Raw genomic sequence first — 27,480 nt, forward strand, 5'->3', positions numbered from 1 at the left:
AGAACCAGAGATTCAGCGGGACTGTGTGACAACTGAGAGAAACAAAATCATACCCTCCCTCTCAAAAAATTAAGAAATGTGATGAAACAGTTTCTACAACAAAGACAAGGTGTGGGTTTTTTTTTTGTAAAAATTTATTGAGCGTGGTCTTGAAGAGGTTATATAATAGCGTATACAGCATTGTATAGCATATACACTCTAGCATATACAGTGGTATGGTGTATATGTACTACAGTGTATACAGCATTCCAGGCCTGGGGCAGTGTTTGGTAACTGCATAATGTCGGAAACCAAAAAGTAGGAGGCCGAGCTGACTGTATGTGAGTGGCAACATGTTTGGTTATATTTTATTCAGGGCTTACTGTAACTGTTGTTGCTACTGCATCAGGATAGAGGTGGAACGTGAAGGATTTCTAAGGCAAGTAGAGTGCAAAATGTACTGTTTGAGGTCTAGAACTTGGAAATGGAAGCTGGAGCTGTGATTTGCAGTCAGCAGGTATTTGACACGTAGCTGTCCACCCTGTAGCCATTTGGGTTCTTTGTTAAATGAAGGCGCTTAGTATTAATCTGTGACGCAGTCTGAGACCAGTTAGCATTCAAAACGTGTATCCCTTCTAGCGTTGGGTTAGAATTGGAGTGCAGTGACACAGCTTGCTTAGGAAGATGCTTCCGTGCAAAGGAGCTGTCAGCCAGTTGGTCAGTAATGCCAGCAGCGCTGAACTAGCCATCTCTTCCTCTTTAAGGCAGTACGGAGAGGCATTAATACAAACATTGTGGAGCTTTATTGTGGGAACTCAAACTTCCAGTTACTGCTGAAAATGAGAGGAAAAGCAACTTTTTCTGAAGGTGCTGCTCTGAGCCTGATGAGCTGTGGGGGAAGGGGCAGTGGTGACTCCCAGACAGGTACAAGGTGGGAGGGAAAGCTCATGTGCACATCCTGTGGCCGAGGACTACAGGTTTCATTTCCAGCCTAGAGCGGCATAGAGAAGTGGTGGCCTCTGCAGTTTGTATTACTTAGGTTTTCTTTGGATGTGTGGATATGAAAAAGTTCCTATGGTATAAAAATATCACTACAGAGCAAGAAATGGGACAAGTGACTTAAAAAAAAAAAAAAAAAAGTAAGAGTCTCTGATCCAGATCAGTGAAGAAGTTACATGATGGGTTTCTCAGGTTCACACCTTATAATCATAAACTAAAAACAACAAAAATTCCAAATCTAAAACATAAAAGTTTCCATATCAACTCCATTTCTTGTAGTGCATCTCGCATACTCAGCTATAAAGTATTTACAGGGTTGTACTCATTTACAGAATATGGCTTTAATATATTGTAACACAAAGCATCAAAACGTCTCAGAGCAAAATTCTTCATAAAACTTTCTGAATATAAAGTTTGGCATTTCATTGATTTGGCTGACAAAGCAGCAGAGTTAGTTACTTGTTTTCCGATTGTGCTTTTTGATGAGGCCAAGCACAAAATTTTGGTCGTTTCCATTGGGGCTTAAACTCTAATAGAGCTACCTCTCCCTCAAAGCCCAGCTGAATATGTTTCATGAGCCACGGTTTCACAGACATTGCGTTGGACCCATGCGTTTGCCACTAAGGTAAGGAAGAGAAGGCCTTTCTTTTGGAACTTTCATATTAAGACAAGAAAGCAAGATGTATTTTGTGGGTTTTTTCTGAAAGTGCAGGTCTTTGGTAACAATAAACAAAATGAGCAAAGCGAGGAAGGAGGAGGGATTTTGCTGGGAACAATGTCCAGCCAATTCTATAGGGTGCAGTCAGACTGACGGAGGAAAAGGTCCTGTCGTGGTGGCACGTTTTATCATCGAGAATTCAAACGTGGAGCAACCTGCAGGAGAAGGAGGACAAGCTAGAAAGTGTGTTGAAAACAAAGATACTGCAACAACTCTAAAGCGCACTAAAGCCTGGCTTGTAGAATTAAGCTGTTGCGCCACAGCATGTAAAGCTTGCTCTGCTCTGAAGTTGGCCAGTCTGGGCAGGAAACACAAGCTGATACTGGCAATTCAGTAAGTTGGAGTCCACAGTGCTCTTATGCCCCAGTGCCTGTGGTTATATTAAAAACTTCTCCCTAGGCTAGCAGTACAAGACGACTGCTTTGCTGAGGAGGGAGGGGCAAAACTGGAAGAATGTTCCCAGGGATGGTTTGAAAAGGCAGGGGAAAAAAATTATGGGATGTGTTTCTTCATAGTCTAAGAAGTTACTTGGTTTGCTGTTACCGATAGCAAATAAAGCAGCCTGATCCTTGCTTCAGCATGCTTATGCAAATTTAATTTCTCTTCCTGTGTAGTCTACAGGCAATCCTTCGGCAGCGCTACATTTGTGGCTTTTCATAGAACAGACTGTTTCAGTGAAGAGGGAAGCGGGAATGTTGATTGCTGTTCTGAGGCTGGTCAGCCTGCAGTAGGACAGGGGAGCTCGCTCTTTTAGCTCTGATGCTGGAAGGGGGGTGAGTGCAGTCTGACTAGGTTTTGGATTTATTTCTGAATAAAACCTTTAATCTGACAACGCATAAATCAGTTGCATGACTATATGTGACTAGCAGGAAGACTACAAACAATCTGAGAAGGGAAGAGGATTTCTTTTTGCTTCCTGCGTTTTTAAATGTCTTTCTAAAATTTGATTTGCAACAGAGTATAGCATTAAAGCCTGAATCTTGGGGAGGAAAAAAAAGAAGTGATTGGACAATCACTCGATGAGTTTGAATAAGCCTGGCAGTCTCGAGACTGCAGGAAGAGAAATACAATGCACAGCTCCAACTGGGGAAAAGGCTGGTAGGCCAGGGCAGTGCATTCAGCAAGAAAGTCATGTGGCATGTGTCCATCTGCTGCAAATACGGTTTAATGCCAAAATCTGGGTTTGGATCCACTGCGAGTGAACTACCATTTCTTACCGACCTCGGCCTGTACTCACCACTGTTAGATGGCCATTCTTGGCTTTGGCTATAAGCAGTTCTGATCCCGATATAAAGTCAATTATGCCTTCTTTGCCTTGCCCAACTGTAAATTTTATGCTGCGAAGAGGAGGTAAGAACAGATTTGATGAGTATTTGACCTCTCTACTAGCTTACTTTTACCCTTTTCTCGTGTAAGTGGTTGCTTTGTATTGACGCTTAGCTGCAATAGATCTGCTTGTTCAAGGAAATGGAGCCTTAGTTAAGATGTATTGGGTACATTTTGATGCTGTTCAGGTATGTTTCTGTAGCCCTTTAATGCTGAAGCAGAGCTCTCTTCAGAACCAACACAAGAAAACCAAGGCAGCTCCTGAGAGGGGCTTGGCTGCACTCACCTGCCCTGGTTGATGTTGACATTATTGACTTTGTCTGCCTGCATGGCTGTTTTTGTTAGTGTCTCGATCACATGGTCACTTTGAAGTACAACATCTCCCTGGGAGGAGAGAGACAATGGTTTATGATCATGGCTTTACAGCATCAGTATACCAAAATGGTTATGCTGTCATTAACAGGGACAGAACTCTCCTTAGGTTAGCATGGGAAAACACTTCTCCGAGTGGACACCAGGCTTGGTGGAGATCTCTGGGGGGTTGGGTCACACTGGGGTGGGGGTTGGGTCTCTATTGTGGGTCACACTGCACTTATGGCAGTTAATTGATTTACAAGGTATCATCAGTAATGGGGGCAAGGGACAGCACCAATCCTGTTTGTGAACAAGTCACTGGTGAACCCCATCTGTGAGCACATGTAAATATAAGTGAAATGCTACTTAGAGCTGGCACAAAGTTAGTTACACATGTGTCACTGTGTGTGTGGTGTCTCCCCCCCCAGCTGGATCTTCTGCTCTTTGTGCCCTTAAAACTTTTTCTAGAGGTGGCTGGAGAAATGATGGATGAGTCCCACTACCTTCTGTTTGTTATCCTCACAGTGCACGTGCAGCACAAACAAGTTATCGCTCAGGCTGCTGACGGAGATGCCTGCAATAGAGAATGGCCATTTGACACCCAACACAACTCTACTGGGATTCTTGCATGTGTTTCAGAACCTCACCCAGGAACGCAGCAACTGTTGTTCCCACACCAAGAAACCCGACAGCTGAGAAGCCGCACAGAAGCACTGCGCTAACATGCCAGCAGCGAGGCTGAAGAGGCTGCAAGGTGACAGCTTCAAACTGTGCTCTTTAAGATGGAAAAGAAACTTTCAGATGCCTCTGTCCATCAGAAGTAGGAAGAACGCCTGTTTACAAACTGTCACGGCCTTCATGGACTTGACAGAGAGCTACTTTGGCCAGTTAAGGGACCTATGACCAAAACTTTACCTTTCAGCACCCACTGGACAGACACTTCATTCCAGCCCTGTAGGTGGATGAGCGGTGTCACTACTGGGGTACGAAGAAGGAGAGGGACAATTGGAACAATGGGGTCACTGTTGTCTTCCCCCCACTGCCAACATGTGGTAAGAAAGGCCAGAGCTGCTGTAGGAGCTTGGCTCCAGAAAGCTGTCGCTGCTGTGAATTCCTTGCTCGCCCTGCAGCTAGGCTTGGGGACAGGCTGAACCCACACCCACTCGCTGGCGTATTGGTCCTTGCAGATCCAGTCCTGAGCTGCTGCAGGTTCTCGTTATGCTGCACTGTGACCGACTCGGGCTCCGAATCCAGCATTTCTACTCACCAGCCAGCGGTGCCTTCTGACCGTACAGTAAGCAAGAGGCTCAGCCTCTGTAGGGAGTTGCTCATGTTGCTAAATGAAAAAAATCCTCTCCCTGGGGTAGGTGGGTAGGGATTAGTTAAGGAGCACTGTGCTGTCTTTCAGGAGTGTCTGTTTCTTCATAGTTTATTTTTGGACTTTGTTTAATATCTTGATATGAACCGGATTAGCTATTTAAATTGAGCTAGCCCAACACCCTAGCAGAGGTAAACATACATCTTTAGTGTCTTATGGGAGTCACAGAACCCCAAATTAGTGTTGCCCTTGGAAACCACTTCAAAGGGTGACAGTTAGAAATGCAGAGATAGTTGCATCAGGCTAACATTGAAATGATTAGCACCAAAACTGGCTGTAAAGAGGAACTGTAGCAGAGCTGGAGACAAGGCTGTGAACTGAGAAGTTTCAGACAAAGCCAAGTAATAACTACAGTCACCAGACTCCGCAGTTTTCTCTGTCTGACCAAGGTCCCCCCTCTAAAATTAGCGTCAAGTCCGTGTCAGATATTCAGAGGGCTGAAAGCTGGAGTGGTGACCCAAGCCACTGCTATGTAATGATGGCGCAACTCCCCTGCGGCAGAGATGCGCAATTGGGAAATGACTTCGGAGGAGGCTTGGGGGGGAGATGAATTGAGTAATTTTTGTGACATCTTACGGAGTTTAATTTTAGAAAAAACTCAGTTTCAAGATATTACAGACTTAAAATGCTTGTCAGTATCAGATACTTCCATTCTTGTCCAGGACAAAGACAAATTGATTATTTTATTATTACTTATTTAACTGTAGCCAAGGTGAAGTCTGACTTCAGTCAAGTGAGCCAAACCCCACTTATGTTACCATTCTCACCTGTCAGATTGGCATAGTCGATTCGTTGTTTGATTTTGGATTCTTCAACTATGATGACTGCGTTCTGGGTAAGAAGCAGCTGCCGTGCTCTTGCTTTGTATCCTTTCCGGTCATACTTGATCACAGGAACTGCATACTGAAATAAGCGTTAACAGTGCTAAAAATGCAACTTGTTTAATTGTCAGCTACCTTCCCTCTAGCCTAGAGAGCTTGCAGGAGGTACTGACCCGTGGTTGGTAAACTGGGACTGGGGGCAATCCTTTTGAGTCCTAGTCTCAGTTCTGCCACAGACATCCTTGTTGACCTAGAAGAGTTCTGAACAGTAACTTGATGACTACAGCTGTCTGACTGTGGGCTTGAAAAATCTAGGTTTAGCTTCAGTCTGTGTAGGTTTCTTTATCACTCTTTTCCTCCCCAGCCCTGCCGGCTGCAACGCCTTCAATTCTTCACTGACAAAAACTTGCCCAAATCTCAAAATCATATTTCTGAGCCATCAGCTCTTCCCATAGACTATCTTTTACGGTATTACAAGCTTAGTATAATGTAAAATTCCTGCTGTATTTTCTTCAGAAATCTAATCTGATACTCTGCTGAATAACTCTAGAAGCTCGGCAAAAGTATTAGGACACATATCTCACCTTAATTGCTTCACTTTCTAAAGCCTGAAGGACTTTAGCATTTATCTCTTCATTACCTGTATTAAAACCAAAACAGTGGGGTCAGAAAGAGAAATTTCTAGCAAGAGTAGTTAATCCTTCCCTTTCTTCTTCCTGTTAAACTTCACACCACCTACTCACCAAGTCGAGTGTTGATGAAGAGTCTAGGAACGCTCTGAGGGTAATTGTCTTTTTTGCCCTTAAAAATCTCACTGGCAATTACTTTTTGTTCCAACTGCAAGGACAAAAGATGTATTCTTGTTTAGTATAAAATGTCTCCTTAAATAAAAAGATAAAATTTGTCTTAAAAGAGATGTTCTTTGTTTTTTTAGCAGTCGTCATCGCGTTCTGACTCCTGAATCATACTAGTCACAAAATTACACAAAATATTCCATACATCCCTTACATTTTCAACAGCTACCCAATCTTTAGGGTAGAAAAGAATTTTTTTCTTTCCCCTTTATCTTTCATCTCAAAAGTATGCATCACATTTCTGGTTTGAATTTATCTGGACCTAGTCTCTGGATTTTGATAATGCCCATGTTCAAAAAGTCTCAGAAGCCTCCCACTGCAGTGATTCTCTTAACTCTTCCTCCTTAAGCTTAAACAGTTTGTTCTCCTGCTCTACCCCATCTGGCTTTTTTCATGTTTCAGATTAGTTATTTTTTTTTCTCCCCCTGAAGCCTTTACTTGAAGTCCTGACAAAAAAGTTATGTCCTTATTAGCACCGTGTAACACATTCATTACAGCTCCCTGATCTGCTCAATACTCTCTACCTTATCCTCTGACAAACAGCACAGTTCCGTTAGCTGCCGTGTTGCCCTGGGAGTTCCTGTTTGAATGGTTAGTCACCGTAAACCTTTGGTCCCTTTCAGAGGGGCAGTCACCCCACACTGTAAATACGACCTGTGCTCTTAGCTCCCAACTTGGGCTCCTTCAGAATAAGAACAAAACCAGTGAACGAGGAAACGGGAAACCCCCTTTGCTTTATTTCGGGCAAATGCATGTTACAGGGGCTGTTACAGAGTTTAAAATACCTGAGATGATTTACAGGTAAAAATGTGGATAAAAGATACTCATCACCAGTGAGTCGGGTTTGCTGGGGTAAAGAAAGCATTAGGCCAAGTTTCCACCTCCAGCTCAGTAACAGCTGGTATTAATCCTGTGTCCTTAATCACAGGCTCAGCCACTAACTAATCTACAGCATTTCATTACATGTGCTTAATACATTGCAGGCTTTCATAAGCAGTATGATACACTATGCAATTAAAAAAAAGCTTAATGACAACTATCACAATCATCTCTTACATCTAAACTGTTTAACGTATACATTTCCTATTACGTCCCTTCACTGAGCTTTTTTTAATATTAAAAAAATTCCCTCCCCCTACCTTCCCATGACTAAGATGAATCAAATTTCAGTATCATTTTTGTTCGTTCGAGCTAGAACAGCAGCTGTAACTGTTCATGTAACTTCTCTGTTTGGAAAATGACTAGTTTTGTGTCTGCAGAATTCTTGCTCTCTATATGGTACAAGCAGAATAATGCGGCGGCTTACATTTCTGTCTTCCATGGGAAGAAGAACAGGGCCTTTCAGTATAGAAATTATACAGGGGCATGGATATACAACACTATTTAAATAATATGTATTGAAATTACATGTATAATGGTTTTTCTTTTATTTTATGCACATTCTGGTCTTATATTTTTGTCACTAACCTAAAAAAAATAAAAAAAAATCAGTGTTCTTGTGGAACCGTTAACCAACCACGGAAGAACGCAGATTTCAGGAGTTCCTCCACCTCACCACTGCTGCTGTGCCTCCCTCTGTAGTAGGACCCTTGTCCCTCCCATCCAGCTGTTCCCCTCCTTAATTTCTTACAATAAATAATGCTGTTCTCGGGAACATCAGCGTAGTTTGTGAAGTAACATAAAAGTTGTCTCGTACCTGCTGCTTCCACTCTGGGCTGATTCTCTTGCAGTAGGTCCAGACCATGTTCTGCATACAGAGCTGTCGCAGGAGCTGGGATGCCTGAAGAAGAAATGGCACAACAAATGAAAACAGCTCAAAATTACTGACAAACCAATTCAAACAGTGAAGACAGATGAGAAGCAACTGCAGAAAACGCACTGCTGAACTACAATACTGTTTCATTACTGAGAGTCGCTTCTAAAATTAAATAACAGGAAGTTTGTTTTCCACCTTTCTAAGAGTTTGCCCCGCAACGTTCTCCAACTGCTTTAGAATGGAGAACGAATACCAGGAGCACTCCACTTTACACTGCTGTGCCCTTCCTCGCTTCCAGCTGTACCTGCATTCCAAACAACCAAGGACCTTTGGGTAAGATAACTGGGACTTTCTGCAGTATTTTGTTTTGATCAGATAAAAACCCCAACTCTGCCAGATGCAGAATAATAATGGCAATAGAGGAAGTTCAGTATGTTCTTCACAGGCAACGACATTGCCATTGCAGCCAATTTAACTTTCCAGAGGGAACTTAATTTGTTGAGAGAAAAAGGGAAGAAAATTTCAGAAACGGATGAGAAAACCACTAGAAAATGGTGTTGCAACAGCACCACACTCTCAAGAACTTTCAATACTATAGCTCTAATAATTTGAGAGATATGCTGTAATTACACCCATGTGATGATGTGTGGATTAATTCTACTAGTAGAGATGCTAACGCGACGCGGAACTTGAGCGAGAACCTGGTTCCTTCTTGCTCTGGTAGCAGGAGGGTCCCCTCAGGCCTTTGCTGGCCCATGGTCTTCAGTACTGCCATTCGTCCCCTCCACCCTGCGGATCATTCATCTGACCCTGGTGCGGCTGTGCCTACCTCACAGAGCGAGGGAGGAGGAGTTGGCCATGATTTGTCCAAAACGTTTTTTGGCAAATTACGCTTGAGGTTCATCAGGAAGGAGAAGCGGATGTAATCAAGGAAATACTCGTTCTCTGGGCAGCGAGGGTGGTTCCGGTAAATAAAACCTTTAATGAACCTGAGGAAGAAGAAAATTTTGTTAGAAAATTAGAGGTATTTAGAGGTCTCTTCCAACCAAACCATTTTCTGGGATTTACTTAGTAGTTGTAATTTATTAAAAAAAGCTCTGACACTATAGTGACAAGAAAGTTTATTCTTACCATCCTATTGTTAAGAAACAAGTACCCATTTGATGGCTTGGCTTATTCTTTACGCACCTTCTGATAGTCTCTACTGCCCACTTCTTCTTGGCAGCTTTTCGGCGTCCCAAGGTTCCCCGCCACCAGGACTGGATCGCTATTGCTAAAAATAATACAAAGGTTTTCCCCTAAGTGAGCTCCTTCATACCAATACTGACGCCGTACAAAACTGGCAACAAAGAGTGCTCAAGAAAGCCCGCTCTGTAAGTAAACAGCCTTCAACATGGCGTTAGGGAAAGAACAGAATTTAAGTTCTTAACAATATGACACAATGGATAAGTGTCAATAAAAAGCACCGGCGGATGGGAACCGCTGTGTGGGGGCTGCTGGGTGAACATGAGTTAAGTGGAAGGACTGGGTACCGCACCGACACCTTCCATTCTACTTCCAGCAAGGCTTTGGGGACGCTCCTTCTTGCCCATCAAACTCAAGTCATCTCTGACAACAACGGCCACTTCAAACCGCACAATTGCACAGCACTGCGGTTTCCTCTCTCTGTCTCATACCTGAGTGTTTCATGTGCAGGAATTTCTTTCGACGGTAGAAACCTCTCCATGTGGCCTGCATTTTTGTGGCTGAAATTGCAAGAAAAACAGCAATTTGAAATTGTGACCAAGCAGATTTTGGTAGAAAAAGGGTCAACTTTTTAAACAAAAATCCCCCCACCCCAACAAACAGAAAAAAATAAATCAGAAAACAGACAGGTAACTGTCCACGAAGCTACTGCAGTGCGTGTGACTCACCCAGACTCTGCTTCCTCACTTCCAGAGCATCTTCCGTTGCAAACAAGGTCTTGGGAAAACGGATAAAAATCTTTGTTCTACAAATAGAAATAGAGAATTGTGTTTAACATGCCGGAGAAGTTTGCTTCCTGCCCTTAGCATCCCCTTTGGGATCTCTTATCTTTTCCTCACCCGTTAGATAGAGAAGCCTTATTTAAAAGCAATGACATGGATGTCCAATGATTCATAATCTCAAATTAAGAAACTAGAAGAACTAACCGTCCCATTTTGTATTCTTCCTGTTTGTAGCCAAGGTGCTTCACCAGCACAGCCACCCCATCGTGGGGCCGTCCATCCCACGTAGGCCATGTTTCTGGACAAAGTGATTTGTACCTGTAAATCGACAGCAGAAGAAATCTTGGGGAGAGAAGTCCAATCCCCACAGGGCAGCGGGAAGGGAGAGAGGCCATGCTTCTCGCTCCCTCAAGAAAGTAAGTCCTTCAGGTGTAAGGGCTGCCTCTTTGCTGTTCAGAACAGCTCCGCAGCCTCAACATCTGTGGGACCGAGACCAGGGGGAGGAAGCAGCAGGGAGAGAGAAGTCCAAGGAGGTAAATCCTACCTCTGCAGGAAAACTTCGTATTTTCTTCGATATGCAAACCCAGCTCTGCGCACTCTGAGGTTCTCCATCAGCCCTAGGTATTTCACTTGATGTCGGATTAGAACTTCATCAAATCGGTCTTGAGAGAGCATGAAAAGAGAGAGACGTGATCAATGTATACCTGTCCCTTCATCTGGAGAAGGGGAACGTTCAGTTCTTGGTCGTATCTTACACAATTATCTTTAACCTCTAACCCAGCCTCATGGTGCAAGTCCTACACACCTTACTTTGTGTCTCCTGTCTTCCCCCCCCCGCCCCTTTAATATACATTTATATTTAGTTCCAAAAAGAAGTTCTCCTTTAGGATGTTCTATGCATGCAGGAGGAAGAAATGAGGGAGAATAAAGGTCATTAAAAGGAAGTCACGTGGGTTAATAATTCTTTGCTTTAAACACGTCCTTACTCCACCCAAGACCAGTGCTCCCATTCTGATTCCTGGCTGCTGGTACTGCCACCACCTCCCCACAAGAAGCTCTGGCACAGACCCAGAATGAAAAAATCTTGCAGGACTTCTTCATTTGAGGTCCTTTCTGTGCCTCACTGACTGGGATCTAGTGGTCTATATATAGCTGCCATAGAAAAAAAGAGGAAGAGTCACCAGGGTCGTACCAGCCTGTTTGGCATCGTTAGGTTTCATGCAACGAATGTAGGAGGGTTCTTTGGACATCAGAATTTCCATGAGTTTGGAGAGGCTGTTTTTAAACTGAGTTGCTGCCTAGGAGAAAAGAAAGAAAACTATGTATGAAGCGATGACTTACAGCTAGTACTCGTGACTGCAGAACAAACCTCAGTCTCCCAGATTTAAATGCAAGAGGCTTGCGTTCAGATTACCGTGTTTTTTATGGTCATCTTTTTTAAAAGACATGTCTTTTAAAAAAGAGGACATAGTCCCACTTCCATCCAGCTCTTGCGCTCTTACCGTTTCAGGTCTCTTTTTGTCTGTCAGCTCTGTCCTGTCAAAACACTGACTTATGATAGGATTCTCCGAGTTGCACATGGTCTGCAGAGAGAGACGTTTTCAGAGATAAAGTACAGAGTATTCTTCAGAGAACTATCAAAGAAACAGGGGACAAAACTGTTTGTTTGGGTTTTTTTGTTTTCTTTTGCTTTTTAATAGTAAGATGAACTTTGGGCACCTCAATTTGTCTTTTCATAGTGCAGCCCTATGGACACGCATTCTCCAGGTAGAGTCTAGAAGAATCTTTTCCCTCATGTGCCACCCCATTTTAAACCCGACTCCTCGTTCTGCTGAGTATTGGAAATGTCCTCTATCCACACTCACCTCCTTCAGGTTCCGAAAGAGAAGGTCATTGTTTTTATCTAGAAAACCTGGAAGAAAAAGAAACCGCTCAGGCTGCCACCGCTGTTCCACAGGAACTTCACGACAAGGCAGGAATTTGAGATGGGAAATTAATCTGGTTAATGGAATGATGTGTGGACGTATTCTATGCCCAGATTTTTCTTTACTATATAGTGAAGCTGTTTTAATTCAAAGGGCAGAGGATGGGAGGCGGAGAAGAGAGTGAGAGACAGCGGAGATGATGCACGCACTTACCTGCAACGCTGTAGGTGACCTCTCCAGCATAGTGCAAAAGCCGAAACTCCTCCCGCCCCAGTGACTTGCGAGTCTTTTGGTCAGCGAGCTTGTGCCTGGTGAGAAAGTGAAGAAGCTTCATGAGAAACAAAACGTTTCACAGGGGGATTCACTTCAAAAAAGCACTATGGCATTTGATCCAAGAGTGGGACTATGTGAACACAGCAGGGGGGCGGGGGGGAATAAATCTGACTTGCTGATTTTCAAGACCAAAAGTAAATAAAGAGTTATCAACCAGCAAATCATAAAAATGTCGTAAAACGTATTTATGTTTATTTCAAAAGGATGAACTTTCAGCTTCCTGGCGAGGTTGCAGAGTGGTTCTGCATGCACATGAAATTAGAGTAGAGGCAGCAAGGCAAGAGGGCAGTGGAGACGCTGGCAGCAGGCTGGCATACTCCTGAAATGCCGTACAGATCCTAATTCGAGCATAAGCAGAACATTCAGTAAGAATAAAAGGACATTTGGAGCTCCAAAACTGAAGTAAACAACCTGAAAGGTGAAACATGGAATTCACACCCATTGAACTGGAGCGGTGGCAATACGGGTAGGTTACCAAAGTCAAAGGAGGATATCGGTATCGTCTGGGAAGCAGACGGGCACAAAGGTGAGTTACTGCAATATAAACCTCTCAATTTCAGAAGCACCAACACTGCTTAAACCATTCTAATGCAGACACACCTCTGAACACTATTTTTACCAGTAAAATTCTGCTCTGTGTTCTAGTTATTCCTAGGCCCGACTTGAGTCATCAGGCGTCTTCCCCCAGGAAGCCATCGATGCTGGGGAATGGTCTGGCTTAGCCTAATACTCCAAAACGGAGAGTTTGTCACACCTGACGTATTGGGCCGGATCTTGGAAGAGCCAAGAAGCCGCAAGCCTGCGAATTCCTTGGACATATTAGCAGTAGGATGCCAGGAAGAGATGGGTGAAGAGGCAAGTCAGTAACGAGAGTTTTGTTGCTCCTGTTGTACGCTGAAGCGCAGCTTGAGAAGAGCAAGGCAGTTAGTGTTGACAACTTATTCTACATTACCTTAACTCACGATCTAATCTCTTTGCAAAAGAAAAGACGATCATCTTTTATGTGGGACCCAGCATACCTAGGATGCTACTGCCACACACACAATGAGTTATAACGTTATCTAGGAATAATTAAAGCTCTAGGCTCTATCACACACTTGGTTCCTACCAGTATAACTGTCCTCAGCTAGGTGAACACTCACGTGAGAAAGTGAGGGTGGTTCTTCACAGTTTCCTCCAGTTTCTCCAAGAATGTTGTATCTGTGGCATCCCCAGGTCTCAGACACTCTTCATCCTGCAAACACAGGCGTTCTAGCATTCATCTCTTTCTCTGCTTGTCAGCGCGCGGGCCAGCTCTAATTCTGTCTCACTGAAACACTGTCCCAGTTTGACCCTTTGGCCTTTTAGCAGGTGGGGCCATCTCCTAGTTCAACAAGTGGAGAATTGTTGAGCTGAAAAGGAAAACACTTTCCTCCCTCCAGGCTGCCTGGATTGGAAGCTTCTTTCCCAAGAGCAGATGGAGGCGATACAATATGGCTTTTAACGGCGTCACTGTTCAGTGTATCGTTGCTCTTCCCGCCTCCTCAAACAGTCCTAACATAAGCTTAAACCGTTTTTTTCTGTGTTCTTCCCCTTGTTTTCCACGACGCTGCCCCAAATTTATCATTTAAAAAGGTGTTGTCAACTCACCAAAATAGAAATGATGCCTTTGAATTTTTCTTCCACCAAATCACAAATTATTTTGTTATTGAAATACTGAACTGGTTCCCACTATAAAGACAAGAAATCACACTTGGGTGAAAACAATTCTAGACCGGAAAAAAACATGAAAATTTCAGAACATTTCAGACAGCACCTTACTTAAATAATCTTTCTGTTGAATTCGAAACAAAGCTTTTTCACTCATCAAATTTGTTTTCCTGACATTCCCTTCAAAAAGCTTTTTTTTTTTAAATCGAAGTATAAGATTGGAAGGGCATTACTCACTTCTAGCTGTATCACACAGAGTTACCAAAGTGTTTCAAAAAGAAAGGGAAAAGGAAAGTTCTTTAAATTCATTTACTTTGGAGACCGTTATTAGCAGCTCCTTCTCTAATCCTCTGGCCTGCAGGAGGTGCTACAAAGGAGACAGTGGAAGCGATGATATTGGCTCTTACCGCTATGCCTTCTGACTCGTATTCCTCTTGTTCCGACTTTAATGTGAGCTCTATGAAGAGCTGCTGCAGTTTTTCATTACAATAATTAATACAAAATTGCTCAAAGCTGCAAACAAAAAAAATCAGAAAAATAATCACTAACACTGTACCACAAGTAGAAGAAGCTGTGATCAGTGGGCAGCAGCATGAATATGTATCTGCATAAATCAAGAGAAATGGAAGAGGTTTAGCAAAATGTTTATTTACTGAATGTATAAATTTAGTAAGTTTAGCGAATCTCACGAAAGAGTTCCAGAAGGAGGGAAAAACGGACATGAAGGGTGGGACACACAGGAACACAAAAACTTTGAAGAAGGGCCCAATAACACTGCAAATTTCAAAGTCTCAGTTCATGGCTATCTGCCAGAGTCAGGTTCCAGGCTCTGACACAGTCCCATACACGGATTTATAGCTGTGTTTTCCTATTCACCCCACCGTGGAAAGACGCCACAACAGCCACCACTGTGCCGGAGAGCCGGACAAAGGCATAGTTCAAGCTATCGCACGAACATGCCCCAAAAAGGCAACAGTCTCTTTAAAGTACCAGGAACCTCAATAGCTGTAAATGCTACGTATTAGCTGGATGCCCCGAGTGTTAGAAGCCCTGCGATTACCAGTTATTCAGCTGATTTCCTGAAGTTTAAACGTCATCTCTTTCTCTCTTATTACTAAGAGAACCAGAGATGGAATAACGTTTTATTTCACAACAGAGAGAAAACACTGCAATGAAAGAAGTCACGCAGAGTTTACTCAAAACTCAGAGACATCGATTGAAACAAACCTGTTGTGCTGGAAAACCTCAAATCCATAGATATCAAGCAACCCTAGAACTGTTGTACTTCTCCAGCCCGGAAACTCTCCTTCCTGCAATAGGGCAAAAAATAAATGTTGATACGTACTCACAGCTACGATCCATCACTGGATCTTGCCCATTTCGTTACAGCATTTACTCCTTACTCTCTTCTTAATGGAAAACTAATTTAGAAATCACTGTACAGCATGGAGCTTACCATTTCTCTGCTTTGCAGCTAAAAGATTTGAAACTTCCTTTCATGCTTGGTTGGATATCAACAAACAAAAGGTTCATTTACCTTGTAAGCGAGAGACTTGTTAACCTTGTTCACCAGCCAGGAGAAAGTGCGTCCGTATATTGCCTTAGCAAGCGCATCCCTTGCGTAAGCTGCCTGCTCCAGGTTCAGAGGACTGATTAGCTGCGTGCAGAAGGAAAAAAAAAAGCCATTCAACGGCCGTTCCACTGAGAGATTAGGTTTCCCTAGTTCACTGTTAATAAACAGCCACTTAACGGCATCCTGTCTGGGCTCAGCTCACATCACTGTCTCCCAGCCGTACAGGCTGCAAAGTCACCATAAGGTTATGGCACTCTCGCACTGACAACCTCCTTTAACAAGTGAGAAGTGACCTGTTCAGTTCTGGTACGAGCGCTGGCGGTGTCTCGCTAGCTTGATCCAATTCCATGTGCCTCCCAGATCCCCAGTTCACGTTCTTACCTCTTCCCCTTTTGCTATGATCTTCTTGTGGATCAACGCGTCTCGAAGAACGGAGCCCTCAACTGCTAGAAGCTGCAAAGCAGTAGAATGTTAAATTAATTTATGAAGCAGTATGTTCAATTTATCAGTTCTAGTTTTAAGAGATCAGAAAGGCTAGTCCCCAAAATCACAGTCCAGTGGAACAACCCTTTATTTTCCCATTCGCACTGCAAGACTACTTTTTTTTTTTTTTTTTTTTGGCAACATCAGTCCTTCCCCCTCCTCCCGCACACCGCCTCCTTTCTGCCTATGACTAACAAATAAATTGGCTCGGTTGTTCTGGCACAAAGAACTGACTAAGCAAAGCCACCGGGGTTCTTTCTTTAAAACTCTTCTCCGGAGTAGGTCTATTCCCATCCCACTGCCTGAAGGCAAAACCCTCAAGTCAGTGGTGCATCAAACGGTAAAGAGAGAAGCTGTCAGTTAAAGGGTTTTGATGTTGATATTTGCATGTTATTTAGGTCAAATAAAAGTAAATTTATGAAAACTTCTAAATCGTGTTCTAAAATGGTACAATGGTACCAAGTTCGAAATAAGGACACCTCTCTAATTCATCTTTCATGTACTCTATCTCCAACTGGTGATACTCACCCTAGCCAGATATTTAATCTGATTCTCCGTAGTGACCTGAGCATTTCCTTGCTCGTCAGCAGCAAACTGCACGTTCCCCAGATGCAGAACGCTAGCCACAATGCTCAGCAAATCCTAGGATGGACGCAACAGGCAGGAACCAGGATCACGAAATGAAAGCACAGCGAGAAAAGGCAGTGAGATTTTTGTGTTTATTAACATTTTATGAGAACATTTTGTATTTTTTCAGGATTTTTGCAGAGAATACATTCACTCTGAAGGCTGCCTTCGGTCAGACATAACAAATCAAAGCAGAAAAAAATCCTTAAGAGTAGGAAAATCAGCTGTGCTGTCAAACACGTCTTACCTCCACCTCGTTGTCATTGAAGCTTATAATGGACAAGGCTCTTCGCACAATCTTCCAGTCATTTTTATCATTTATGGAACTGACCCTTGCACAGTGACCCTAAAAAGACACAGTTTGATGTAAATAAGTAAATAATTGTCGAAGACGCATTACTCATGCTCAGTGCACTTCTGCCATGTGTTTCTCTTCACAGCAGTCATCTCAGTGTTATTTTTGAACTGAGGGAAGGAAACCACAAAGCCAACTGAGAATATACTGGTCCTATAATATAACAATATTATAAGAATTACTAGTTAATCCACACCTTTACCAAATAGTGATACTGTTGTGGGCTCTTTTCCAGGCCCAGCCTTCGCAGTAAGTCTTCTTCCCCTCCTTCTAGCAGCTGATAGAAAATGTGGAAGTTCCTCTCTCCGTGATTCTGGTGCACAACTCGGGATTTCTCCAGGAGGTAGTTCAAGATGTGGCCCCCAACAGGAGCCCCCTAAATCAAACCAGATACATTGAAATAGTTCATCAACACAGAGGAAAACATTTCCGCTTCTTGGTGGTCTATTAAAAGACAAATAGGATACAAAATGACAGCCTACAAAAAGACAGAAAATCATCCATCATTTTGTATCACAATCTCTATTTCAGCTAAAACATAGTGGCAGTTTGAGTTTTGAAATGCATGCGAAATGAGCTATCAAATGAAAATAACATGCCATTATACAGATCATGGCTACAGCACGTACGGAATGGGATCTTGACTTGTGTAAAATTCCTTCTCAGAAGGAATTAAACACAAAGGAAAAGCAACAAAACTGTGAGCGTGGAGGGATTACATGCTGAGACGTTTGAACGACTGCAGTACGCCGAGCTACTCGGTTCTTGCACTATGTTCATAGAGCGGGGCAATTTGGATCAGAATCGAAACAAACACTATGCAAAGTTACACAGGGCAGAGATCATCTTCAGATCACAGCTGGCTTACGTGGATTTAGCCTGGGAGTATCCATTTGCGTGGTGCACGTATACCCTAGAAATAAGAGGATTTAATCTCACTGTCTCCTTATACAGAGAAATGAGGGAAGAAAGAAAGGGAAGTGTGTACTATAAAATCCTCTGGAACCAAACTTTGCTACCACAGACTCTGCTTACGCCATCATCAAGGGAACGCAAAACAATCGCTCCACACACACATCAGTACAAGAAAGCACAGGCAACAGAGACCTGCTATGACCGGGACCAGTTCTGAAGTATAACACAGATTTTAAGTTACCCTGTAATCAAACTGCACATCCATGTATTTCCCAAATCGGCTGGAGTTGTCATTCCGAAGGGTTTTTGCATTTCCAAAGGCCTGAAATAAAAACAATTAGAGAAAAATAATTAAGTATCAAATAAGATTATTTATAAACGCTTTGGTGAAGCTGCCGTCATTTATTTACAGCCATTAAAGCCTAGGTTTTTCCTTTTTGCAAGGGAAACCAAGAAGGAAACAGATTGCTACCCAAATTCTAATGCTGATCTTCATACCCAGTGCAAGCACTGCAGATGGAGCATGCCTCTGAAAATGTTTCCATCCCCCCTAGCAAGCTTATTTTAATGCCACTTCACTGCTGACAACACGTGTCACGTCTGCCAGTCATTTCAAAGCTTCCTCTTTCATCACAGCTACTTGCTTACCCTCACCCGCAGCTCCGCTCACAGCAGGCACCACCCGAACAGCCCTAGGCCTGCCAGGCTTTCCCCTCGTGGGGAGCGCACCTTTCCCGTACAGAGCGGAAATATCAAAGGCAACTACAAAGACAGCTCAGGACTGGACACTAGAGGACACCACAGCACTAGAAAATACACCCACGAATGCATTTATCAGAGGGCAACGCTGCCCACAGCGGATGCGGCTGCTTCTGGCTTTGCAAACTTACGCAGCGCACCAGAACTCTTCCCACACCAAATGCCTGTGTCTCCCTGCAGCCTGCCCACTCCAGAATTGCTCCTGGTGGACCGGAAAGGGCCGAGTGAGTTCAGCAGCAGATGGCCATTGCTTTGGCTTGGGAGCAGACCGGGATTCCCCTGTGTGCAGTGAGAACGATCTGCCCACATGCCGTGAACCAGTGTTCCCGCTCTGCACAGACAGCTCGGTCATGCCCAGTGGGGTCCAGCTGCTCCCACCCCCTCAGCTGGAAAATGTGAGTGCTGCTGATATGACTCAATGTCAAGTTTCCGTGCTGCAGGCTCTAGAGTTACCTCCAGGACGGGATTGGATTGTAACAGGCGGTCCTTCACGGTTTCGACCTGCTGACTGGCTGGACAGGTCACGGCATAGTACTGCAGGATCTTCTTGGTGGCCTCTGTTTTGCCAGCCCCGCTCTCCCCAGAGATCAGAATACACTGATCCTTCCTCTCCGTGCGCAGGGAGCGATATGAATTGTCTGCAATAGCGTAGCTAAGGGACAATGACAACCAGGCATTAGTTTGTTTCCACAAATGAAGGGCTGAGACTCCTCAGCTAAGATTATCCCACAGCGCGAACTCCAGGCAGAGACACCTCAGGAAGAAGCACGTATCCATAGGATGGGTAAGAGCGTATTGCTTCTGCACACCGGTGATGAGACAGGAGATCGCTGTGAACACTTTCTGATGTCTTTATACACATCTTAACCCCTGGGCCAAGTTTCTGGCACAAATCTATCAAATTCCTTTAAAACCTGTCCTTTTGACTCTGATGAGAAGAGTTTCTGTAGAAGATGACTAAATGGTGCAGATAAACTTACTTTTCTAAATATACAAGAGCTCTCAACATTGGTCCCGCAGGACAAAAAAGCTTTACATTCAGGAAACGCCTTGTTTTCCATCAATCTTTATTCTAGCTTATCTTTTAAGTGATGACACACTCAGAAGCTCACGACTGCACTTTGCTATCTGGGTGGCTCCTGAACAGCCCAACCTCTGGCAGCTTCTCTTGGACTGTAGAAAGAACGGGATAAGCCAGCACAGACTGATAAGCATCCCGCAGGCTACTTAAGCTACCGTCGAACTTAGGCCAAACGCTACCCAAAATACCAGACGGTTGCTCCTGCCTGCATACAGCCAGGGTTTATTGCTGCTGGCGCTGGAGCCCTCCCTGCTTCTTCCTTTGCCGCTTTTACTTTCTCTTCTCTTTTCCTCCCCACAATAGACCAGACAGGATTTTATACCAAGAATCACACACACTTCTACAACGCCAGAGAGCAGGGGGATGAGTCTGACAATGGTGGCAACTGCTTACAGAGGGAGAGAGGAAAAGAAGGACCAGGGGGATGCAATGGAAGAGGATAAGAGGGAAGAGGAGCGTTAGCCCTTCACAATGCACTCATATAAGATGATCTCCATAACAATATTTTCAGCTATCTTACATGTGGTGATCAAGCAGATATCCTGTCTTCATACGCTTGACAACCTTCTAGTAGCTTTGCTTTTTTTGTTTGGTTTGGGTTTTTTTTTTTTTTAAACTCTCATGCTGTGAAATTAATTAGAAATAATCACACCAAAATAACAGCCGTGGCCTTCTCAGGTCTATTAATACTTGGTGCTAAGGCAACACCAATGAGCTACCTAGCAACACAACTGCACGCTTACCCCACTAAAGTCACCAAGTCCTTCTCTTCCCATCCAGGTTCTGCCTCTGGAGTATTTTGAAAACAGTTGAATAAATGTAAATTTAATTTAAATTTTAAGAACTGCCTCTAGACTGCGTGCCTTTATTGGGTGATTTTATAGTACTGAAAGTGCAAGCAGAAAGCCAGCAGTCACGCATACCACATACAGAATCACTTCACTTAAAGAAGTTTATGGTCCCATTTGCAGTCGCCATATCCGAACCCCCTGGCAGGCTGTAAGTAAGGCAGGATGTGACAGATCACTCTGGGAAGTACGCTGTGTTTCAAGCCCACAGGGATAACTTTTCTCCTTTGAACGACTACGTGCGACGCACTTCCCAGAGAACCCAGCGCTCAGGCCTAGCCTTAAACTAATTTTGACACTGGAATAGCAATATTGAAGTATTTTGGCTTTCTAGAATCAGTTTAGAATAAGAGAAAGGAAAAAAGACACCTGAAATACTGTAGAAGGGGAAGCACAGAGTACTACAGTACAGAGCATTTCAGTGGTCCTCCAAATATTTTTAAATGCATAAATAATCAAGTAATGTAATGTTTTGTGATGGAACGATAAAAACAGTTAACAAAATATACTGTTTTCCCAGTTGGAGCAGTACTGGTATTCGGTACTGCAGCTCTCAAGGGTTTACTTATGAGCTGCACCTTTTACAATTTCTTATGGGACTAGTTAAAACAAGAAAGAGAACAGCTTAAGTAATAATCGGCTACTTTGTGATTTAAGTCACCTTGTGTAGCACATACAGGAACTAAAGCAGAGCTGCTTAGCACTCCGTGTTATACGTGAGCACTGCCATCACGCTCAGTCCTGTACCTGCTGCACACAAATAAAAAGGCAGCCACAGTCCCAACGATTTTCCAGAGAGTCACAAAATTCTCACCTGAGGACAGAGAAGCCCTTGAGAGCACCCTGATCACGGGCAAAAGTGGCTGCATCTAGGCCAGGTCTCTGCCTGGAAGGCAGGACTGAAGTTAACCCATGTGGCAACAACAATTTGCAAGTAAGAGTTGACAGGAGAGTTAAGGCTGGGGGTGAGGCTGGACAGCCTGCGGCCGGAGCTGCTACCCCCGCACCCTCTCAGTTGCTTCACCAGGAACTGCCTGACGCTGATTTAAGCCACTGCCAAGTTACTTTCTTGGGGCAGATCTCTTATTTGGGGCACCTGCACATAGACACGATGTATTGACGCATCTAGATCAAGCAGAGAACTTCGCAGGTTTGAATGCAGGGTTTTTCAGGTTTAATCGTCCCCCACGTAAGTCCACGCCACAAGCTGAAACACTATAAAAATCACATTTTTATCATAACCAGTACAACTTCAAGTGTTCAGACTTTCCCAGATAATGGTGCTTGCAGCGCATTCTGTTTTGCTTACTCTCCTGGGCTATGTGCCAGTAATAAGAAACAATCCAAATAGTTCGCTCAAAAATAATATCACTTACTCTTCCAAGACCTCTTTAAAAAAAAAAAAATTAAAAAAAAAACCAACCCACAAAAAACCTCCAAGAGGTGCTCAGAATTTGGCCCTTGGCCACAAAAGAAAGCATTTTGGAGCCAAATGTCCTCAGCTCTCAGTCATCGTTCTCTTTCAGTCTGACAAAAAAAATCCAAATGCTTTCAAAAATAACTTTAAACCTCAAACTTTTTTTTTTTTTTTTTTTTTAAAAATGGGAAATTGGGAGTGCTCACCAGGCCAGACCATGTAAATAAATACATTCCTTGTTCCAACAGGCTCACGGTATCTTAGCAACAAGGGAAATACCAGATAAATATTGGTCAGGCAGTAACAGCAGAGGTAGGAAAGAAACCACCACACATATAGACACACTCTTTCCCCTAGTTAGCCCTATGCTGAATGAGCGATGTAGCAGCAGGGGAAACTCACAGCCTGGACACGCAGACCCCAAGTAACCCTGGAACAATGAACTCCTGTCCTGCCAGGGCTCGGTAAGCAGCGCTGTTCCTCCAGCCAGGAAGGAACCAACTCCCTTTCCAAATACTGCTCTTGCAAACGCAACTTATCCTCTTTGGAGAGAGGAACAGGAATAGAAAGAGCCGTACACCACACCCTCCGAAGGATCCTTTATATCCCTATGATTTTTAGTGCTGCATCTGGGACAAGGAAAAGTCCTATTTGCTCGTTTTCACGCGTCATTATTGCACACGCCTGTGTGGGAATGGCACAAACTGCGCTGTTTACCCACAGGCCACTCACAGGTGAGGAGAAACTTCATAGAAGCTGACACCGCGGTATCGCTCCATGTTCTGTTTACTGTAGATTTCCAGTTCCTTGTATGGATTAACAGACACCAGAACGGAGCCAATGTATGTCTGAAAAAGAGAACACAAAGCAGAGAGGTTACAGAAGGTCTGGCAGCAGAGTCTCTGAGAGCCCAGGCTGCTCTGAAGGCCGTATGTTGTTGACAAGGGCTGCCTGCGGCGGTGCGCTGGGGATGCTGCTGAGGGCTTCCAAAGAGGCCAAGGGTGCTGAAGAAGCGACCTCTTAGCGCGACGAGAACGACTTTGCAGGAGTTATGCCAGACATGTGATCCTTGCTGAAAAAACAGCACCTACAAGCAGTTTTAACAAGCAAGAAAGCGGGATTATTTCTAATGTACCATTTGGGATCAAGTTCAAGCCTGGTGTTGCTGAAAGCCCACCACAGAGTGAATTCGTGAAACGGAAGAATGTGGTGCAAGTTGGATTTTCAGTGCTGGCAAGACCTCAGCTGGAGCGCTGCAAATGAGTCCCTACATCTGTTAACATGACAGCATCCCAGACTAGTTCTGACACAAGCAACCATGGCCTATTAAAGCTGATACCACCATCTCTAAATCCAACTGCAGAGCTAAGCTATGGTACGTCTTCTGGAGCAAACGCCCAAATTCAGGTCACTGACGAACACTTTGGCTTCTGTCACTCTGCTACTCACATAGATCAGATTCTCCTTGAAGCGCTTACGCAGGTTATCAATAAACGCTGCTTCGCTGGTGAAGTTCTCAAGCAGGACAAAATCCTGCACCCCCACACGGTCGCGGGCCGTCAGAGCGCTCTCCATGGTCAGCCGAATACCGTTAGTCCCCGCTCCCTGCAACCAAAAGCAGAGGAAGGTTGGGATGTCTCTGGTTCTGTATGCAGCTCACCGAGTCCACAAGAACGATTAACCACAATTACCCACGGACAACCTATAAACAGGAGAGGATATTAGAATAACCCCACTACTGTTAAAAAAAGGCTAGTCAACGTATACTAACACTTTATCAATTGCTTTATACTAATTGCTTTGATGGAAGACAAACCAGCGTTAGGGAAAAGTTATTGCTAAACTTCCAATCACTTTAAAGGAATCAATCAATCAAACAAGCATTTCATAAAAAGAATAAAACTTGGATTTCCTTTCCCAGGAGTGAGACTGAAATGTGTTCTCCTCTCTACTTTTCTCTCTCATTTCATAACGGGAAGTCATTTCAAGGCAAGGAATCTTTTATGACTAATGATGATTCATCTCATGAGCAAACAGCTTCACATCGCTGACCAATTTAAAAGCTTTAGCAAGATACCCAATGGGAAAATTCTGGGAAAATTCTAAACTAATGAGAAATGGGCACTTCTGCATCCCATGCCACTGAATTTACTGTGACACTAACATCTATTCCATGCGTCGAGCAACTTCTATTCCCTGACCCTCTTTTAAAGGTTACATTTTCAATGTGACATGGTTCAGACACAGCCATCTTTGGAAAACACAGGTCTGCTGACTTCTTACTTCACTCAACCTCACGTACTAAAACAGGGAGAGGAAATGTGCACCAAGTGACTCAGTCGCTGCTTGCGGGGAAAATTTCTACTAAAGGCAATTAGACCCAATGGACAGACGATGTACAAGGCACAGAAGACAAGAGACTACAGAAATCAGAGACAGGAGATACAACGAATTATAAACCATTTGCCTCACATCTGTCTGCATTTTCTTATCATATTCTTAAATCCTTCTTTCTTTGCAAACTCCTCACAGCAAGCACCCTTCTCCTAAATCATTTCCCTAAAGCACTAATGCATTTCAGAGAATCTGTTGTTATATTCTGGGATGTTGCCATCACTGGCACAAACGCCACTGGAGCTTGCTCCTGAACCGGCTCATGCACCCTCTCCTGTATTAGTGTTACGAACAGGGAATGCCGGACCCCTGCTGCAACGCTGTCGTCCAGCCCCAAAAACCCTGCACAATGACGTAGATGATTTTTGCTGACTCACGTTGTCAGGTAGTTCCTTTCTGCTCCTTCTCAAGATATAATAGTGGTCAGAGCACAGGGACTGATGGCGTGCAGGGAAAAAAAAACAAACAAACAACCTTGGTCAGAAGAAAATTTAGCGTAAGTTTTGTAAAGCAGTAATAAAGGCAAGACTCACTGAAATATAAATTTGGGCCCAAACGGGTGCAAATTCCCTCAGTCTGCAGTTGTTTAGACTTACCAATCATTTACAAATGTAGTTTTGCCTATTTCTGCAAGGTATAATTGGCTTTCTTCCTGAAAGCCCAGCCTCTAGGCGTAAGTGATTGCATGAAACTAGCAACTTTCACAAAGAAAAATTAGTTCCTACAACTTGCTACTAGGAAATCTGAAATCCAGATCCACTCGTAATGGCTCAAACACCACAAAGAAGCATCATTTCAATTGCCCCTTTTATTTTTTCCAATTAGTCTCATGGTCTGGAAGGCCTGATTTCTAAGCTTCGAAAGATCCAGTTTGGGAAGAATTCTGCAGATACCGTCATAAGTAATCTTTTTAAAATACCCAAAACATTCCAAGCCCATTCCTCCGCACCTTCAGCAAAGTGCTTTGTCGTCTTCTACCCTATTTGCCAAGGTGAAGAGGAAAGGGATAAGCCCTGGAGAAGAAAGGTGGTGAGATAAAGGACAACGCTGGCAAAAGAAATAGGGATAAATCACATAGAAACAAACTCTGCCTAGAAATTAGAATCCTTCTATCAGAGCAGTGCAATCCTGGAGCAGCTTTTGGACAAGGTAATGGGAACAAAGGCAAAACCAAAAGAAAATAACTAGTTTTCAAGTGGATAAGTTTATGAATACAGTTTTAAAACACAGCTGCCTCAAAAATGACTGAGGAGAAACTTCCACCCTCGCACAGTTAATCCAAGTTTATATAATCCTAAAGACTTTCACAGAAAACGTCACTTCGCAGTTTCAGCAGCTCTTTCATCAGCCACTCCCTCAGCTCAGGACAAACTGATCCCAGCCGTATGCATCCAGCCCAAGGAAGAAGCAACCTATCCTACTTAAAACACAGAAAATTGCACTTCGTCCACCTCCTCTGGGACGGGCATTTAAGGCTAAGTAGCTTTCAGTTTCCTCCATGCTTTTTTCTTCTCATTCAACTCCAACCTCTCTCCACGAGAACAAAATAACTACGTGAAATTTTCAGTCAGTTTTTTTAAAAAAAAAAAAATGAAACACCAAAATAAATGCAGCTTTTCAGCAATAATTAAATGTGACCAGATTACCTAGTCAACATGATGCAGTCAGATTCTCCAGAATATAAACTTTAACCACAGTGTTGTACCCTCCCGAGCCTAAGTTCAATGCAAATATAAACGTCAGTCATAAACCACAGCTCAGCAACATGCATTGCTCTGTGCCAGCATTTGCTTTATTGCTTATGTCCAAGTCTACCACTGACTTAAAATGTCAACATTAACTATTTGACTGCCAATAATGCAATGTAAAAGGAGGTAGAAATAAATCTTTTTTGCAAAATGGAAATAAAACAGTAATGCAGAAGGAAGAAAGTGGGGAAAGAAGACACTATTTAGAGAAAATAATCACAATGATGACCATATGCTCCTCCTGAACAATGAGTGTGACAGTAAGGCACTGAATAAATTAAAATAACTGAAGTGTTAGTTATTTTATGTTAGCAGGCAGACATCAAATCTGGTGGCTGTAAATTAATGCTAGAAAACCCAGTCTGGGGGGTTAACTACGTTACAGTGAAGCTAATTAACCATTAAAGCAGTTTGCCTACGGACAGGACTGGCTCCCTTAGCGTCTTTGCAGTGGATAGATTTATCTCTGCCAAAACGCCTCCAGCTGACGTACAGTTCGTCTGCAACATCCTCTGCTCTGTGCTGTGCAAGAGATCAGCTTGGACAACTCTGAAAGCCCTGTGCCAGGGAGCATGTATTCCAGATGATTAGGAGAACGTAGGCTGTGAGGGTCTGCTTAGACCCTTCCGTGTGAAAATCAGTTTTCCTTGAAGCTGCTAAGAGAGTACAGCGGTAGACGAGTCGTTCTGACAGGGAGAACATGGGCGAAAGGACCGTCCCACCTGCCCTCTGTGCAGCTGCACCCTTTGGCTTGCACTGGCTCCAGTACTTGTGCAATAAGCTAGACTGGAAATCTGACATAGATTAAAACTAACTCAGATTTTATTTTTTTTAAATAATTATTTTAATCCAGGTCATTTTCCACTACTGGTTCCACACATAATCACTCACAATGGCCGACAGATACGGTGGCACAAGATTGGGAACCACAGCGGAGACGGGGAGGAGCAAGCATCTCAGCAGCGGGGCCAGCTCCTGCTGTTTTTAAGTGCTTGTGAAACTACCACCTGAGAGGCAAGTTAGGTGTAGTCTAACGGCTCACCACCACCAAACCGAACACATCCCCTCCTTTGGACTTTGCCTCCCTGGCATGAGTTAACGCAAGCAATTACCTATCTCTAAGCCGAACCAATGCAACTCACTAAATCAGCAAAACAAAGACCAGGAAAAAAGAAGCCGGT

At 43.6% G+C, this 27,480-nt stretch overlaps 1 protein-coding gene across 9 annotated transcripts in view; it reads right to left on the reverse strand.

Moving 5' to 3' along the window:
* Window positions 1–1,294: 1,294 nt before the first annotated feature.
* Window positions 1,295–27,480, reverse strand: part of MYO1C (myosin IC) — a 59,535-nt gene continuing 33,349 nt past the window's right edge. For 5 of the 9 annotated variants that reach the window (XM_076354276.1, XM_076354275.1, XM_076354277.1 and 2 more), the window contains exons 2-33: window positions 24,929–24,988; window positions 23,607–23,762; window positions 22,890–23,005; window positions 19,265–19,463; window positions 18,294–18,374; window positions 17,334–17,513; window positions 17,030–17,128; window positions 16,684–16,797; window positions 16,054–16,125; window positions 15,637–15,756; window positions 15,327–15,409; window positions 14,507–14,612; window positions 14,040–14,120; window positions 13,553–13,644; window positions 12,291–12,385; window positions 12,018–12,064; window positions 11,655–11,735; window positions 11,345–11,450; window positions 10,697–10,814; window positions 10,357–10,470; window positions 10,099–10,175; window positions 9,862–9,930; window positions 9,374–9,458; window positions 9,015–9,174; window positions 8,126–8,209; window positions 6,319–6,412; window positions 6,160–6,215; window positions 5,522–5,657; window positions 3,880–3,950; window positions 3,309–3,406; window positions 2,934–3,033; window positions 1,295–1,851 (exon numbers count right to left, since the gene is read on the reverse strand). In XM_076354276.1, coding sequence (XP_076210391.1) covers window positions 1,825–1,851; window positions 2,934–3,033; window positions 3,309–3,406; window positions 3,880–3,950; window positions 5,522–5,657; window positions 6,160–6,215; window positions 6,319–6,412; window positions 8,126–8,209; window positions 9,015–9,174; window positions 9,374–9,458; window positions 9,862–9,930; window positions 10,099–10,175; window positions 10,357–10,470; window positions 10,697–10,814; window positions 11,345–11,450; window positions 11,655–11,735; window positions 12,018–12,064; window positions 12,291–12,385; window positions 13,553–13,644; window positions 14,040–14,120; window positions 14,507–14,612; window positions 15,327–15,409; window positions 15,637–15,756; window positions 16,054–16,125; window positions 16,684–16,797; window positions 17,030–17,128; window positions 17,334–17,513; window positions 18,294–18,374; window positions 19,265–19,463; window positions 22,890–23,005; window positions 23,607–23,732 — 3,087 coding nt within the window. In that variant the 5' untranslated portion in view covers window positions 23,733–23,762; window positions 24,929–24,988 and the 3' untranslated portion in view covers window positions 1,295–1,824. The remainder of the gene's footprint in view (window positions 1,852–2,933; window positions 3,034–3,308; window positions 3,407–3,879; window positions 3,951–5,521; window positions 5,658–6,159; window positions 6,216–6,318; window positions 6,413–8,125; window positions 8,210–9,014; window positions 9,175–9,373; window positions 9,459–9,861; window positions 9,931–10,098; window positions 10,176–10,356; window positions 10,471–10,696; window positions 10,815–11,344; window positions 11,451–11,654; window positions 11,736–12,017; window positions 12,065–12,290; window positions 12,386–13,552; window positions 13,645–14,039; window positions 14,121–14,506; window positions 14,613–15,326; window positions 15,410–15,636; window positions 15,757–16,053; window positions 16,126–16,683; window positions 16,798–17,029; window positions 17,129–17,333; window positions 17,514–18,293; window positions 18,375–19,264; window positions 19,464–22,889; window positions 23,006–23,606; window positions 23,763–24,928; window positions 24,989–27,480) is intronic. The other 4 variants (XM_076354269.1, XM_076354273.1, XM_076354274.1 and 1 more) reach the window with 1 other exon arrangement.

Source organism: Aptenodytes patagonicus, chromosome 17 (genome assembly GCF_965638725.1).
Source record: "Aptenodytes patagonicus chromosome 17, bAptPat1.pri.cur, whole genome shotgun sequence".
NCBI classification, from domain to species: domain Eukaryota; kingdom Metazoa; phylum Chordata; class Aves; order Sphenisciformes; family Spheniscidae; genus Aptenodytes; species Aptenodytes patagonicus.